The sequence below is a fragment of the Scylla paramamosain genome, chromosome 35, assembly GCF_035594125.1.
Source record: "Scylla paramamosain isolate STU-SP2022 chromosome 35, ASM3559412v1, whole genome shotgun sequence".
Lineage (NCBI taxonomy): Eukaryota > Metazoa > Arthropoda > Malacostraca > Decapoda > Portunidae > Scylla > Scylla paramamosain.
The window spans coordinates 8,716,251-8,731,025 of NC_087185.1; the positions used below are offsets into that span (position 1 = coordinate 8,716,251).

General features: G+C 42.1%; 2 protein-coding genes across 2 annotated transcripts in view; both read left to right on the forward strand.

Moving 5' to 3' along the window:
• The window catches only part of LOC135090637 (apoptotic chromatin condensation inducer in the nucleus-like), a 107,173-nt gene extending 92,933 nt beyond the window's left edge, over window positions 1–14,240 (forward strand). The window contains 3 exon segments of the mRNA XM_063987578.1: window positions 4,657–5,127; window positions 9,562–9,808; window positions 10,794–14,240. The gene's annotated coding sequence lies outside the window, so the exon portion shown is untranslated.
• On the forward strand, window positions 9,413–11,679 carry LOC135090412 (zinc finger protein 441-like). The gene is made up of 4 exons (XM_063987165.1): window positions 9,413–9,634; window positions 9,731–9,808; window positions 10,794–11,046; window positions 11,588–11,679. The coding sequence occupies exons 1-4, from the start codon at window positions 9,413–9,415 to the stop codon at window positions 11,677–11,679; spliced, it is 645 nt and encodes a 214-aa protein (XP_063843235.1).
• Window positions 14,241–14,775: the final 535 nt, after the last annotated feature.

A 14,775-nucleotide genomic window follows, 5' to 3' on the forward strand; every position in this document is an offset into this window, starting at 1 on the left:
CTGAACATTTGTGGGGAGTTGCCTTGTGGCAGCTCTTTGTGTGTAAGAGAGGACAAGCCTGTCAGCTTCTTCCCTGGCATTGGGATGCATGGGGGGACATTTCTTTCTTCCTCCTGTCATGCACGGGAGGCAGGACCAGAGGTCTTTGAGTGACATGAATTGGTTGAAGCCTTCGCACCATTCCAGCCTCTTTCACCTCTTGGGCAACCTGATGTGCGTGGGCCATTGCTTCTTTTAAGAAGCTCAAGGTTGGCCTGTGAGCATGTCCTGTGGAAAAGCTTTCAGAGTCTGTTCACCTTGTGATTCATTTCTTTGATGCACAGCAGACTGTGGAACCACCAATTTTTAGATGGTGGTTTATAGCCAGTGGTGACCAGGATTGTCTTTTTGGCAGAGCTGACTACCACGCCTGTAAAATCTGTTGAACTGGTGAAGATCGTCTGTGTATGTGAAATCTCTCCATCATGAGGCCATCTCTCTATGAAAGGTTACCCAGTTTGCCTTCCTGGAGCACCACCTGGATGCCACAGGTTGTTTTTTGTGGCATTGTTAAGTTAAGGGTCATAAACACTGCAACAGGGTCACTAGTCAGTGTTGGGTGTAAAGTCCATTCAGCTCTCTCTACAAAGTCAGCAGAAACGAAGGTAAGGTCCAGGAGATTGCCTTGCAGGTAAGTTGGCACACCTGTGTTGAGCAATCTGGCTCCTGGCAGCTCCCACCGCAGCATTGTGAGATGTCACCCTGCATTATTGCTTTGACTCCTGGAGAGAAAGATCTCATGGTGAACATTGAAATCACCATCAACAAGGACCTCTTCCTTCTCAGCCAATGCAAGCAGTTCACGGAGATTGAGCTTAGCTTTGCATGTTCTGTACACATTATAAATGTGTAGCTTTGTCCCGTTGAGGAAGAGCTAGACAGCCTGGATCTTGACATCCTCTCCACAGTGTACAGGGTGTTCAACCACCCTATGGGGGATGCTATCCTTCACAAGGATCAGACAACCCCTCATTGCACCTCTCTCTCCAACAAGGAGGTGATGCACTGTGAAGTCTGGGAATCTGATTAGTGGGATCTGTTGTTAGTATCTCCTGTAGAAGACATACACTAATCTGGTCCTCAATGAGCGCAGCATGGAGCAAATTTTTGTTGCTCCTGAGGCTGTTGACATTCCAATGTCCTTGAATGGGATGTCGTGCTTCTTGCAGTGCTTTCGCGTCCTTGACAAACAAATCAAACCATTCAACCACCGAGCTTGATGTCATCCATGCCTTTGCCTGCTGCAACCAGTCAGCCCCACTCTCAGACATATCACAAAGGTTCCTGAAAGCACGTTTTTTTTTTTTTTTTTTTTTTTTTTTTTTTTTTTGCCTTCTGAATGATAAAAAGCTTTATTTTAAGATTCCCAACAGCATTGATGCACAAAATGATGGTATACCATGACTTATCTGCCTTCCTCCCCTTTGCCTGCTATTGCTGCTTCAAGACATAGGTTTTAGAAGGCAAGCATTTCCACAGCATCCCTGTTTCATCCATGTTAAATATTGTGAAGTCCATGTATACTTCTTCATTAACTTCTTCCTGAAGAATAGTAGGGAAGGCTGCAGCAGTGTCGGTATCTGCATAGGCACATTTGCCAGTTAGGTTTACATTCTTGATGCCCTTCCTTTTCAGGAAACGCTGGAACCATCCTGGGCTGGCTTGAAATGACATGGCAGGTGTCAGATCAAGACATCAGCATGCAACACTATGAAATTTTCTTGCCATATCCCTTCGCATAAGTCCGTCCATGGGTATGTTTCATTTACCGTGCCACAGCACGAACTTGTGCAGGCACCTCTCTGCCCACAGAAGAGCCTCATCCTTGCATCTTAAATGTCCATCGATGCTGCCAGACCTGTAAGCCTTCACACAATTGCTAATACTCGCCTTGTTGTTGTACATAATCTGAATGCTGGACTCATTGACGTTGAAGAACCTGGTGACAAAAGCTTTCTTTTCTCCTCTCTCATTCCTCCTGATGACATCCAGTTTCTGCTCATATGTCAGTGGGCGAATCTTGCCCATGGGTTTCCCAGCAGGCATGCAAGCCATTGTGTAGCATGTGCATGGTAAGCGAGCCAACTCCTTGCTGTGTGGGGGCCGGGGGGGTTAACTAGATATGTACTCATCAGGTCAGGATTGGGAACCCTCCGCGCCGCCGCCACATTCCATCCAAAAACCGCCCAATCATTTATTTTCTCCGCCAATCCAAAATCAACAAAAATATTATTTGGCACACATATTAATGCAGTAACAAAATTTCACTTTTGTCTTATCCTTGCCCCGAAACCATAATTTTCCAGTCATTTCCATCTAAACAAAATGGAAAAAAAGTTATTTTGATCCTAAAACATTGCTTTTGTGGTTAGAACATTATAGTATGGGTTACTATGGGTTTTATGTCCAGTAAAGACCTTTGCAAAATATCAGTTGTTTATCTAATTGCTTTTGAAATGTTGTAAATAATTTAAAACAATGAAAGAAACAATATAAAGTGTTCTAAAGATTTTTTTTAATTCTATTGAGATCATTCTTGAACTGACCAGATCTGGCAAGAAATTTTTCATATTTAGAATAATTTGCTTACATTTCAGAAATCTCAAATCTTCGAGAATGTTCTACCAGATACTTTTAGAAGTTTCTAGAACATTTCCAGAATATTCTAGAACATTCTAGAATGCAGTAGAAATATGTAGAAGTATCAAGAATTTTCTAGAATGATTCAGAATATTCTAAAGTAGGCTCAAGAATTCTATTCTAGAAAGATTAAGAACATTCTAGAAAGACCAAGAATATTCTAGAGTACTGTTTGACAATATAAAAGCAAGGGATTGCAGACCATCAATCAGTTCTTCTTTGGGTACCTGAGAAGACACATCACAAAAGGTGAAATGGCATCAAGAGGCTGCAATCATTCTCCAGATGCATTCTGCTACATATGTGGTCAATTAATCAAGGAAGTTCTCTGTGACAGCATCTGGAAAAATGGTGGAATTTAACTATTTTGGGGCAAAAATTCATTCTAAAAGCCACAAAAGCAAAGTTTGACGGGAATAATAAACATTTTCTATTGTTTTGCAATGAAGAGTTGGAAAATAACACTTGTTTGTTAAAGACAGAAATCGTATAATTAGTGGTGACTGACCACTTTCAAAGATTCTCTCTCTCTCTCTCTCTCTCTCTCTCTCTCTCTCTCTCTCGTTATTTTCTTTATACTCCGTGTCTCTGATTTCTTCCCTGGGCAGCGAGAAAGACAAAAGAAAGGAAAGGCTCTGGGAACACCAATTTAGATTTTTAAAAGCTAATTTGCCAGCAGGCTGATGTGCAGAAGTGGCTTGTTGTAGATTTTAGTAGGCTTGTTAGCCAGATCGCTTTCCCCCCCCCCCCTACTAGAATAGACAGTTGAGCCAGGTCCACTTTACATGAAAAAGGAGCAGAGGAGGGGGAAAAGATTGATGGGAAGAGATGCAATGCAGTCGGTGAGTGCATGACTGTGACTTGGAATTTGAGTGAGGGCCACGGCAGCTTACTGCAAACGTTCTTCTTGTCTACATCTATAAATTTTGGCTGTATGATCACTGATAGTGAGGATAATTTGTAACTTACTGAATATAAAAATGTGCGGAGAGAGAGAGAGAGAGAGAGAGAGAGAGAGAGAGAGAGAGAGAGAGAGAGAGAGAGAAATCTTCCCAAAAACCAACCCGTCACCATATTTTCCCCCTCAGAAAAAAATCCAACCTGGCAATACTGCGCTCTTTTGGCCAGGGAGACCACGAACTGCATCATAGATGGTTTTACCCACGTGATCTGAACATACGGTTCCGAAACTATACTGTGTTGTAGGAAACTGCACCTTACGAATCAGCATCATATGTGACGACTGTATATATATAGAGAGAGAGAGAGAGAGAGAGAGCACTCGGGTACATCACGTGGTTGCTTAAACTTCCAGGAAAGATAACTTTTTTTTTTTTTCCAGTGTGTGAGTGACAAGTGTGACCAAGCTATGAAAATATCAGTTGGACTTTTCACATACTCAGACAAACACAGGATATTGGTATCTACTCGGAAGGGGAGAGGAGAACGGCAGGCCTAAGATTCATGTAAGAGGCAGTTCTAGCCAATGACAGCTGCCATGAAAAAGATGACAGGTGTCGCTTTTGTCAGAAATGTAGGTAGGAAAGCTGCTTCATCAAGCAGGGAGCCGTCTGTTCATTATATGGACCTTATTTATCAGTATTATATAAAACAAAATGTTTATATGTAAAACAATAAAAAAGATAATTAAATAAAAAAAAGTCAGACAGGTTCACATCAGTCTTCCTATACAGAGACATCACATACAGGCAACAGCCGGATTTATGCACATGGCAGGAGGGAGGCTCCAAAGGAGTCCCAGAATATTGACATGACAGACACATCAATGGAAACACACAATGCAGCTCACATCAGGATGAAACTGTTGAACACTTTTTATTATACTGCGATGCATACACACACCTGACAGAACCTAAACTTTCCGCAAGACAATACAATCACTAACAAAATTTTGCCAAATTCCTGCTCCTATCCAATGAACATGATGCTGAGACTAAAAAGATGATTTTATTGCAGAGCTGGAGAAAGAGATCGCAGTAAATACATTTGAGAGTAGCCAACGTAAGGAAACCTCGGAAGAGGGGTGATCCAGCCAGCAGCAGTATAAAGGCGTTTTTACCAGCGCATCAGAATATCCAAACACTGATGTTTCGGCTGGGCTTTTGGTAAACACTACTACTGTGCTACCAGACGACTCTCGCTCGCACCGTCTCGGAAAAATTGTCGTACGGATCATAACACAGACAGCAGCTGTGGTGGGAAGTTTGAGTATCAACAAAGCCAGACTACGAGAAGTGAGTTAAGGGACGAGATAATGGACAGCAGCACCGACTCTGATACTTATCTGGAAAATGAGGAAAACCAGTCTCTTCTATCAAGACCTATGATGCCTCTATTAGCAGTTGCAAGCGTGGCAGAGATGCAGCCAGAGGCAGATATGGGTGCTGTAGCAGTAGCAGCAGCAGTAGCTTGTGACTTCATGGAAAGGTAATTATTGCCGACCAATACTAATTTTAACTATTTGTATACTAAGGGTCCTCTGGAGATTTGCCAAAAAAAATATGTTAAATTTACGCTGCTTTGATGCATTAACATTGCAGTCACTGACAATAATGAAAAACCATTAGAAGTACCGGTATAGGTCTAAGAGTATACTCATACACTTTCTCATGGCTTTCTGATAGGAAACAGAGAGTAGTATTAAATGGGGCAATGTCTGAGTGGAAGGAAGTGGTTAGTGGGGTACCCCAAGGATCAGTGCTAGGACCTCTTCTTTTCTTGGTGTATATTAATGATTTAGATATAGGAATTAGTAGAAAAGTCTCAAAGTTTGCAGATGATACTAAGATAGCATGTGCAGTACAGGGTGAAAAGGACAATTACAGAATACAACGAGACCTGGACAGGCTGATAGCATGTGCAGTACAGGGTGAAAAGGACAATTACAGAATACAACGAGACCTGGACAGGCTGATAGCATGGGCAGACAGGTGGCAGATGGAGTTTAATTCTAAAAGTGTCAGGTTATGCATTTAGGTAAAGACAGCAAACTTTAGCTATGAGATGGAGGGATGTTGGCTAGAGGCAGTAGAGGAAGGAAAGGATTTAGGTGTTGTGATAGACAGGACTATGAAATTTTCAAAGCAATGTTTAGAAGCAAGAAATAGGGCAAATAGGATCCTGGGTTTTATAAATAGAAATGTTAGTTATAAAAGTAAGGAAGTGGTGTGTAGCTTATATAATTCATATGTTAGGCCCCATTTAGAGTATTGCATACAGGCCTGGTCACCCCATTATAGGCAGGATATTAACATGTTAGAAGCAGTTCAGAGAAGAGTAACTAGGATGATACCAGCATTAAAGTGCCTGGAGTATAGAGATAGATTAAAGGAATTAAACATGTTTTCATTTGAGAGGAGATGTATAAGAGGGGATATGATAGAGTTATTTAAAATGTTCTGTGGAATGTTAAAATGTGGAATGAAATCGTCGTGATGCTGCTACACAGAACAGTTACAACAATGGAGCATCCATGATGTATGCAATGTTCGTGTTATCGCAGCAGCATTTCAAAACAAATATCATTTCTCCGATATATTTGCTTTATTACTGATATCAGTAGCATACAGCAATAAGGTAATCCTTTAATTCTTATTTTTCAGCAAGTATTATACAGAAATATAGCATAAACTATACCAAGTTCACATAACTGGAAGACGAAGTCACAACCACATGAACTGCCACGGACGTCCCTCACTAGACATATGTCTGAACGGTGTCGATGTATCACAAGACGACACAACCATTTATTTCAAGTCTTATGGACAATTCTTTTGAATTCTAATGCCAGGAACAAGTTACTACTTTGATCTTCTTTTCATATAAAACAATTATCATAATCCTTAGAACCTCAGAATCGTGATTATTAAATGTGAAAGGAATGGCAATACCTTTCAGCCAATCACAGTGCGAGTTTGCTATTCTGGGCAGATTCGCTGCCGTATATCAAACGTCTGTCCCAGGCATTTGGTAAAACCAAGCAAGAACATCAAACACTGTTTGATAGCGTTTGATATTCTGATGCGCTGGTAAAAACGCCTTAACACACAGGCTACATAGGTACACCGTCACCGTTACAAAGGTGTACCCCCAGACTTCATCCATTTCATCCACTTCCCTTCGCTGGTGCTGACTTGTTCTCTCTCATTTTCACCTTAAGTTTAGATCAGGTAAGATTATTTTTCTAGTTCATTGTAACTTTGCACCAGTCTGATCACCAGGTCCCTGTACCGGAAACTTCCAGTCTTTAAAACCACACTCACTTCCTGTTCACCTTTATTTGTTGGGATCTGTGAGATGTGGCTCCCAGATGCATTCTCCCAAAGTTCCCAAAGCAATGCGTAGTGCTGAATTTTTTCGCACTTACAATTTTTGGAGCAGAGATGGTGAGGCCACTCCATAAACCTCACATCCATAGTTTAAGTGGCTATAGATATAGGAACAATAAAAGCAAAGGAGAGCATGCTTGTCTGTGACCCACTTGACACCTGAGAGGGACTTCATGAGGTTAAAGCCTCTTGAAGCACAAGGTCACCAGGTAGTGTGCGTGGTGGGTTTTGAAAGGCATGGGAGAGCCATTAATGGTGACCACTGTGATGTTGGAAATACGCCTTCAGGTGAAGCACATAAGGCTAGACATCTGGGCACTCACCATCAGGCCCCAACACGTTGTCCAGGAGTGGACGTTGTCAAACCCTCGCTGGAGGTTGAGTTGAGCCTCCTGGATAGAAGAAGCAGAGCAGAGCAGGGAAATGTCATCAGTATACTGGAGTACTTATGTGCATAGGAAGGGGGTAAAGCCAAGGAAAGGTCCTGGGGAGCAATAGCTGTACTAATAGTGTGGCCAGGGTGTGAAGAAGGCATGCTGGGGGCAGCTACAAAGTTGGGGGAACTGAGTGTGGTGTGGATGTGTGAGGCAAGGTGTACCACTTTCTGGGCATTTGTGGTGAGAAGGGCACTATTACTAGTTAACAGGAAGGTGAATGGGGTTGAGGGTGCACCATCTTTCTGAAGAATTACCAGGCCCAGGAAGATGAGGAAGCAAAGGACAGTCACAAAGGGAGGCCCATGCAGAATGCTTTTCATCAAGAATAAGGTGTTTGTACCATCCCTCTAAGAATCACAAGCATCTGTGAAGGGGGGAGGGGGATGATGGGATTCCTATGCCATGTATTTAAGGCATGGTGCTTGGTCTGAAGGGTTGCTACACACTTCTGAGATCACAAAGGAACTCTGAAAGTGCAGGTGTGGAGGGGGAAGTGACAAACTGAAAGTGATGGGACCCCCATGTCCAGCAAGGTGTCCATAAGGTACTGAATTTGGTCTTGTGAAGGGAGGGAAGTGGGTTGATTGACTTTAACCTTAATTGAAAGGTACCCTAATCTCCTTTTTTGAATGGTCATTGAGGTTTGTGTGAAAGGGGAGGTGGTGGTGGCACTGACAGGAAGGAAATAATTACAGGAAGATGGTCACTTCCCATGTAAGGACCAGTTCTGATGGCATTGTGGAGGGGGCCATTCCCCAGACATAGGTCCAAGGTAGATGTTCCCTGAAACTGGACCAATCCTGATAGGGAGGCCACGGAGAGTAATGAGAGAGAAAGAAGCACTGTCCACCAAGAAGTCCGAGAGAGAGCAACCCAAATGGTTCCTCTTGCCCCAGAAGTTGTAAGAGTTGCTTTGGGAGCTTTTAGTTCCTCCCCATTCACAGCCCTTCAGGCAGAGTCCTCCCTATCCTCACAGTCACACTGACACTCCACTCTCCTTGACCGTGCCTACACCAAACTTGCATCCACCCCTGGTAGCCATGCCCTCCACTCCCTCTTCCTCCGACAGCATAGGGAACCACTTCATGGTCCCCTACCTTATCAAGCCTGCACTCACTTTGTAGGCAGAGCCCTTTCTTTCTTTGCTATCCTCCAGGTCATCCCATCCTCCTTTCTCACTCTAGAGAAAACCTCCTCACTGGGTCCTTGGTTCTCTCTCTCTTCAAGTCTCTTGGGAGTTCCACACGAAGACACCCTGGTCCAAGGCTGGCTGCCCAGCACTGGGCAGGACATCTTTCCTGACACTATTGCACACATGCTAAAGCAACACCTTACACACATACACTGATGGCTCATGCCTCCCATCACCCCATCAGTTGGAGCAGCCATTTTCATCCTGTCACTCTCCATTACCACTGCCTGGAGGTTGCCAGCCATCACCTCTATCCTTATGGCAGAACTGTTTGTCATAAAGGAGGGCCTCAAGTGTGCCAACACTCATACCTCCCCTTGCTCACACAAACTTTTCTCAGATTCCCTCACAGGCTTCCAACTCATCCAATGCCACTCCATCATATCACACCACTCCCTCTGCCTTCAAATACACCACCTGTTACACCAAATGTCTACTTCACATATTGACAACCAACTTCAGTGGGTCCCCTCCCACATCAGCATTGTGGGAAATACTGTGGCCGACAGAGTGGCAAGCAAGGCCCACTCCCACCCCTCTCCCATAGACCTTCCCGCAGACCAGACTGACTTACTGACCAATCTATGGAAAGACTGTAACTTACACTGGGAAAGACATCTGACAGACACCTTAGTGTACACAACACCTGGACGCATCAGACTGGACACAACACCACTGGTGGACCCACTCCTCCATCTGTGTCCTAGACACTGCAGTCACCAAACAGGATAGAGCACAGCCACCTGAATGCCCACATGCACAGGCTGAGCCTGACAGACACCCCTCACTGTCCCTGGTGCCCCACACAGCCAGACACTCCAGAACACCTGCTGCTTCACTGCCCTTGCCACCACTCCCACTGCACTGCTCTCCTCCACTTACTGGCATCACTCTATATCTACAGGCCATCACTAGCAGACCTACTGGATGATTCCCAAGACTCCAGCCTAGCCTTCAAGATGCTCAAGCACACCAGGGTCTTCCTCCAGAAAAGTGGACAACTTACCAGAATCTAACCAGATAACTTGGCTACCACCAGCACCTTTGGGGCACTAGAGGCTGTGGCACCACAGCTTGTAAGGGCTCCAAACCCCAACAAGAACAAGACCAAGAGCACATCTTGTCTCATTTTCATCTCCATTTTAGATCAAGTAAGCCTATTTTTCTAGTTCATTGTAAATTTGCACCTGTCTAATGACAAGGTGGACTTGTGTGTAATAAAATGGCCTTGTTGACAGCCAGTTTCCTACTGTATTTATACTTACAGTACATTTGTTACTATTAATAAAGGTTGTGAAGTTAAATGGCATGTTATATGGTCATTTTTTACCTATAATACATTTGGGAGGGGGAGAGGTGGGAGGGGGGCACCTCCAAATTAGATTTTGCTTAGGGCCTCAATTTGGTCAGAAAGGGCCCTGCAAGTGACCTACATCAGTAATGTAAAGAACAGTCTGTACTCCTGTGGTGAGATACCTGTGTTGGGAATCCTTCCATACTTATTTAAGCCAGTCTATTGCCAAGGTCACTGTTACTTGTAAGCTGTGTAATGACAAAAGCTAAGTGTGTTGGGGGATGGCAGGTGAAATGAGTTGGAGGAGTGGTTCTGTTTATATACAAAACTTTTCTTTCTTATCTTCCTTATCGTATGTTTCTGTAGGTTAATACAATTATGAAAATGAGAGTGAAATATTGTGAAAACATCATTTTGATTTATGACCATTAAATATATTCTTTGAAGCTTATTAGATCCATCAAACCTAGCTTTACTCTTACTTAACATAACTCCTGACCCAGCTTAATCTCCCCTCTTAGCATGATCTTGGTCTCCCTCTCATTCTGCACCCTTGTTCTCTAAAGCCTCACAAAACAGACTGATTGGAAAACTGCACAATAATGCACATGCTTTAATATTGCAATTTTGTGCTGTCATGTGCAAGTCACACTAGCTGCCATGCCTCAGTCTCTCAACTGTGCTGGTAAAGCAGAACATGGCAGCCATTAACCCCCAAACCTGATCCTAACCAAACCCTTCCCTTCCCCTATCTTACAAACACCAAATCCCAACTTAGCCAAATCCTATCCTAACCAGGTCTTAACCAACACTAACCTGACTAAGCTGATGCACTCTTTCAGGGACATGCTGTAAGGCTGGGCAGCAGCATGAGTGGCCAGCAGCAGCAGCAGTCTGCCTCAGGTGTGGGGAGGTGCAGACATGATGGCAAGAATTACCTGGAAACAGGCAGCTCTGTCCACAGAGGAGAGAGCAAGTTTGAGTGCCAGCAGTGTGACAAAACTTTTGTATCCAGAAATGGCCTTAAGTACCACACCCTGACACACAGTGGTGTTAGAAATTATGAATGTGATGAGTGTGGAAAGAAATTTATCAGTAAGTCTGACCTCAGCAAACACACCCTGACACACAAAGGTGTTAGAAATTATGAATGTTTTGAGTGTGGAAGGAAATTTATTTGTAAGTCTTCCCTCAATACACACACCCTGACACACAATGGTGTTAGAAATTATGAATGTGATGAGTGTGGAAAGAAATTTACCAGGAAGTCTTACCTTACCAGACACACCCTGACACATAATGGTGTTAGAAATTACGAATGTGATCAATGTGAAAAGAAATTTACCCTTAAGTCTAACCTTGCCAAACACACCCTGACACACAGTGGCATTAGAAATTATGAATGTGATGAGTGTGGAAGGAAATTTACCCTCAAGTCTCACCTCACCACACACACCCTAACACACAGTGGTGTTAGAAATTATGAGTGTGATGAGTGTGGAAGAAAATTTACCCAAAAGTCTCACCTCACCACACACACCTTGATACACAGTGGTGTTAGAAATTATGAGTGTGAAGAGTGTGGAAAGAAATTTGCCCAAAGCTCTCACCTCACCACACACATCTTGACACACAGTGGTGTTAGAAATTATGAGTGTGAAGAGTGTGGCAAAAGGTTTTCTACCATTACTCATCTCACTAGACATGCCTTCAGACACACTGGCTTGAGGGAGTTCAAGTGTGATGTTTGTGGCAATTATTTCAAGACAAGGGGTGATATTACCCAGCACATGCGGATCCACTTTTGATGTGGTGTGTTGTGTGGATGACTGGGGCCACACCTGTGCGTGTGGTAGTGGTGGTGGGACGGTGTGTTACATGTTTGGTGGCAGCCATACCTGTGTGTGGAAGTAATGGCCCCAGCAGTTGTTTTGTTGGCAGTGCAGGTGTGACTTTCAATAAATGTGTGTGTGTACAGTAAACCTTTGCTTATGTACATGTATATCTTTGTTCTGATTGTATATCACCCAGGTGTATTATACAGGGCCTGAGCTACATGAATATATTGTAATGGGGTGGCCCCTCTCTCTTCTTGCCTCAAGTGTGTTTATGTATTCAGTCAGGTGTAGTATACAGGGCCTGACCTACATGAACATACAGGACTGTAATGAAGCCCATCACAAGTTGACTTTTTAAAAAAATTCTGGCATTGTCTTTGCATAATCTTAAAATGCTCTCTCTCTCTCTCTCTCTCTCTCTCTCTCTCTCTCTCTCTCTCTCTCTCTCTCTCTCTCTCTCTCTCTCTCTCTCTCTCTCTCTCTCTCTCTCTCTCTCTCTCTCTCTCTCTCTCTCTCTCTCTCTCTCTCTCTCTCTCTCTCTCTCTCAAGCGCCATCTAGTGGAAGAGGTAGCGTTTTTCTATAATCTTATCGAGATCCTATGACCTTTGAGTCTCTCTCTCTCTCTCTCTCTCTCTCTCTCTCTCTCTCTCTCTCTCTCTCTCTCTCTCTCTCTCTCTCTCTCTCTCTCTCTCTCTCTCTCTCTCTCTCTCTCTCTCTCTCTCTCTCTCTCTCTCTCTCTCTCTCTCTCTCTCTCTCTCTCTCTCTCTCTCTCTCTCTCTGGCATTAACACTTTTTTATGTAGGAGAGGCACCAGCCAAGGGCAACTATATTAAAAAAAAAAAAAAAAAGGCCCACTGAGGTGCTGGTCCCCAGAGTCAAAAGCAGTCATCAAAAATTAAAGGTCTTGAAACCTCCCTCTTGAAAAAGTTGGAATCATAGGAAAGAGGAAATACAGAAGCAGGAAGGGAGTTCCAGAGTTTACCAGAGAAAGAGATGAATGACTGAGAATACTGGTTAACTTGCATTAGAGAGGTGGACAGAATAGGGGTGAGAGAAAGAAAGTCTTGTGCAGCGAGACTGTGGGAGGAGGGGAGGCATGCAGTTAGTATGAAAATAGTGGTAGAAGATAGCAAGAGATGCAACATTGTGGTGATAAGAAAGAGACTAAAGACAGTCAGTTAGAGGAGAGGAGTTGATAAGATGAAAAGCTTTTGATTTCACCCTGTCTAAAAGAGTGGTATGAGTGGAATCCCCCATGTATGTGAAGCAAACTCCATACATAGATAATATCCCTGTACAGAGTTAACAGCAAGGTGGGTCTGGCAGAGACAAGTCAGAATGCCTAGCTTCATGGAAGCTGTTTTGACTAGAGATGAGATGTTAAGTTTCCAGTTTAGATTATAAGTAAAGGATAGACTGAGGATGTTCAGTGTAGAAGAGGGAAACAGTTGAGTGTCATTGAAGAAGAGGGGATAGTTGTCTGGAAGATTGTGTCAAGTTGAGAGACAGAGGAATTGCGTTTTTGAGGCACCCAAACAACATTAAGTTTGCTCTGTCCGAATCAGAAATTTTAGAGATCAGAAGTCAGGCCTTCTGTGGCTTCCCTTCATAAACTGTTTACTTCCCGAAGGGTTGGATGTCTACAAAAAGGAGTGGAGAAGAACAAGAAGAAAAAAACTTAGGAGAAGAATAATGACTGTCTACTACAGCAGCAATAGAATTGTTATAAAGAAAACTTGAGATGAAATTACAGGGAGAAGGAGAGAAGCTGTAGGATGGTAGTTTGGAAATTAAAGCTTTCTGCAGACTCTATCAAAAGCTTTTGATAAATCTAAGGCAACAGCAAATGTTTCACCAGAGTCCCTAAAAGAGGATGACCAAGACTTGGTAAGAAAAACCAGAAGATAACCAGTAGAGTGGCCTTGACAGAACCCATACTGGCAATCGGATAGAAGGTTGTGAAGTGATACATGTTTAAGAATCTTCCTGTTGAACTTAGAATCAAAAACTTTAGAGAGGCAGGAAATTAAAGCAATAGGATGGTAGATTGAGGGATTAGAATGTTCACCCTTTTTAGGAACAGGCTTAATGTAGGCAGACTTCCAGCAAAAAAGAAAGGTAGATGCTATTAGACAGAGTTGAAAGGGTTTGACTAGGCAAGGTGCAACCATGGGGAGCACAGTTTCAGAGAACAATAGGAGGGACTCCATCAGGTCCATGAGTCTTTCAATGGTTAATTAACACAATGCCGCTCATTATTCTATATACTGAATTAGAATGATGAACTTTCTAACTTGTGGCATGACTTGCTGCAAAAACTGTACAGTGGGGACCACTCCTCTGGAACGAGATCTTGTTCCCCTTTATTCCAATTCATTGGTCATCATTGTCGTTTATTATCTCACTTATATTTCCTTTTATTGTTACTCCATATTTATTTATTGATTTATTGATTTATTTTTATTTTTTTATAAATTTATTTGATTTTTAATCATTTTTATTTATTTTTTTACTAATTTTTCTTCCAAAATCATCACCTAATACAAATATTACATGAACTTGAAGTGCTTCATTATTCCACCCATTATTATTTTTTTTTTATCTTAGTATATATATATATATATATATATATATATATATATATATATATATATATATATATATATATATATATATATATATATATATATATATATATATAGTTTAATATTTATTTTCCCCACACATCATGTTATTACCCTTATTAATTCACTCATTCTGCCTTTTTTTTTCTTATTATTTTTTTTATCTTAGTGTAAATTTTTTTGTTTTATCTTTTATTAATTTATTTCATTTTTGTTTATTTATTTATTTATTTTTTTATCTTTTATTCCATCAGGGCATCATAACACTGACATAATAATCCAAATTATTATCTTATACCTACATTGGATATTATCATTACTATTACTATTACTATTACTTTTCTTCATTTTAAAATTTTAT

Excerpts from the sequence above, each read along its gene's own strand:
- LOC135090412 (XM_063987165.1), top strand. The coding sequence starts at position 9,413 with ATGCACAGGCTGAGCCTGACAGACACCCCTCACTGTCCCTGGTGCCCC. Across the intron at positions 9,635-9,730 it reads AGATGCTCAAGCACACCAGG|CTTGTAAGGGCTCCAAACCC; the intron begins GTCTTCCTCCAG and ends GTGGCACCACAG. Across the intron at positions 9,809-10,793 it reads TCATCTCCATTTTAGATCAA|GGACATGCTGTAAGGCTGGG; the intron begins GTAAGCCTATTT and ends GCACTCTTTCAG.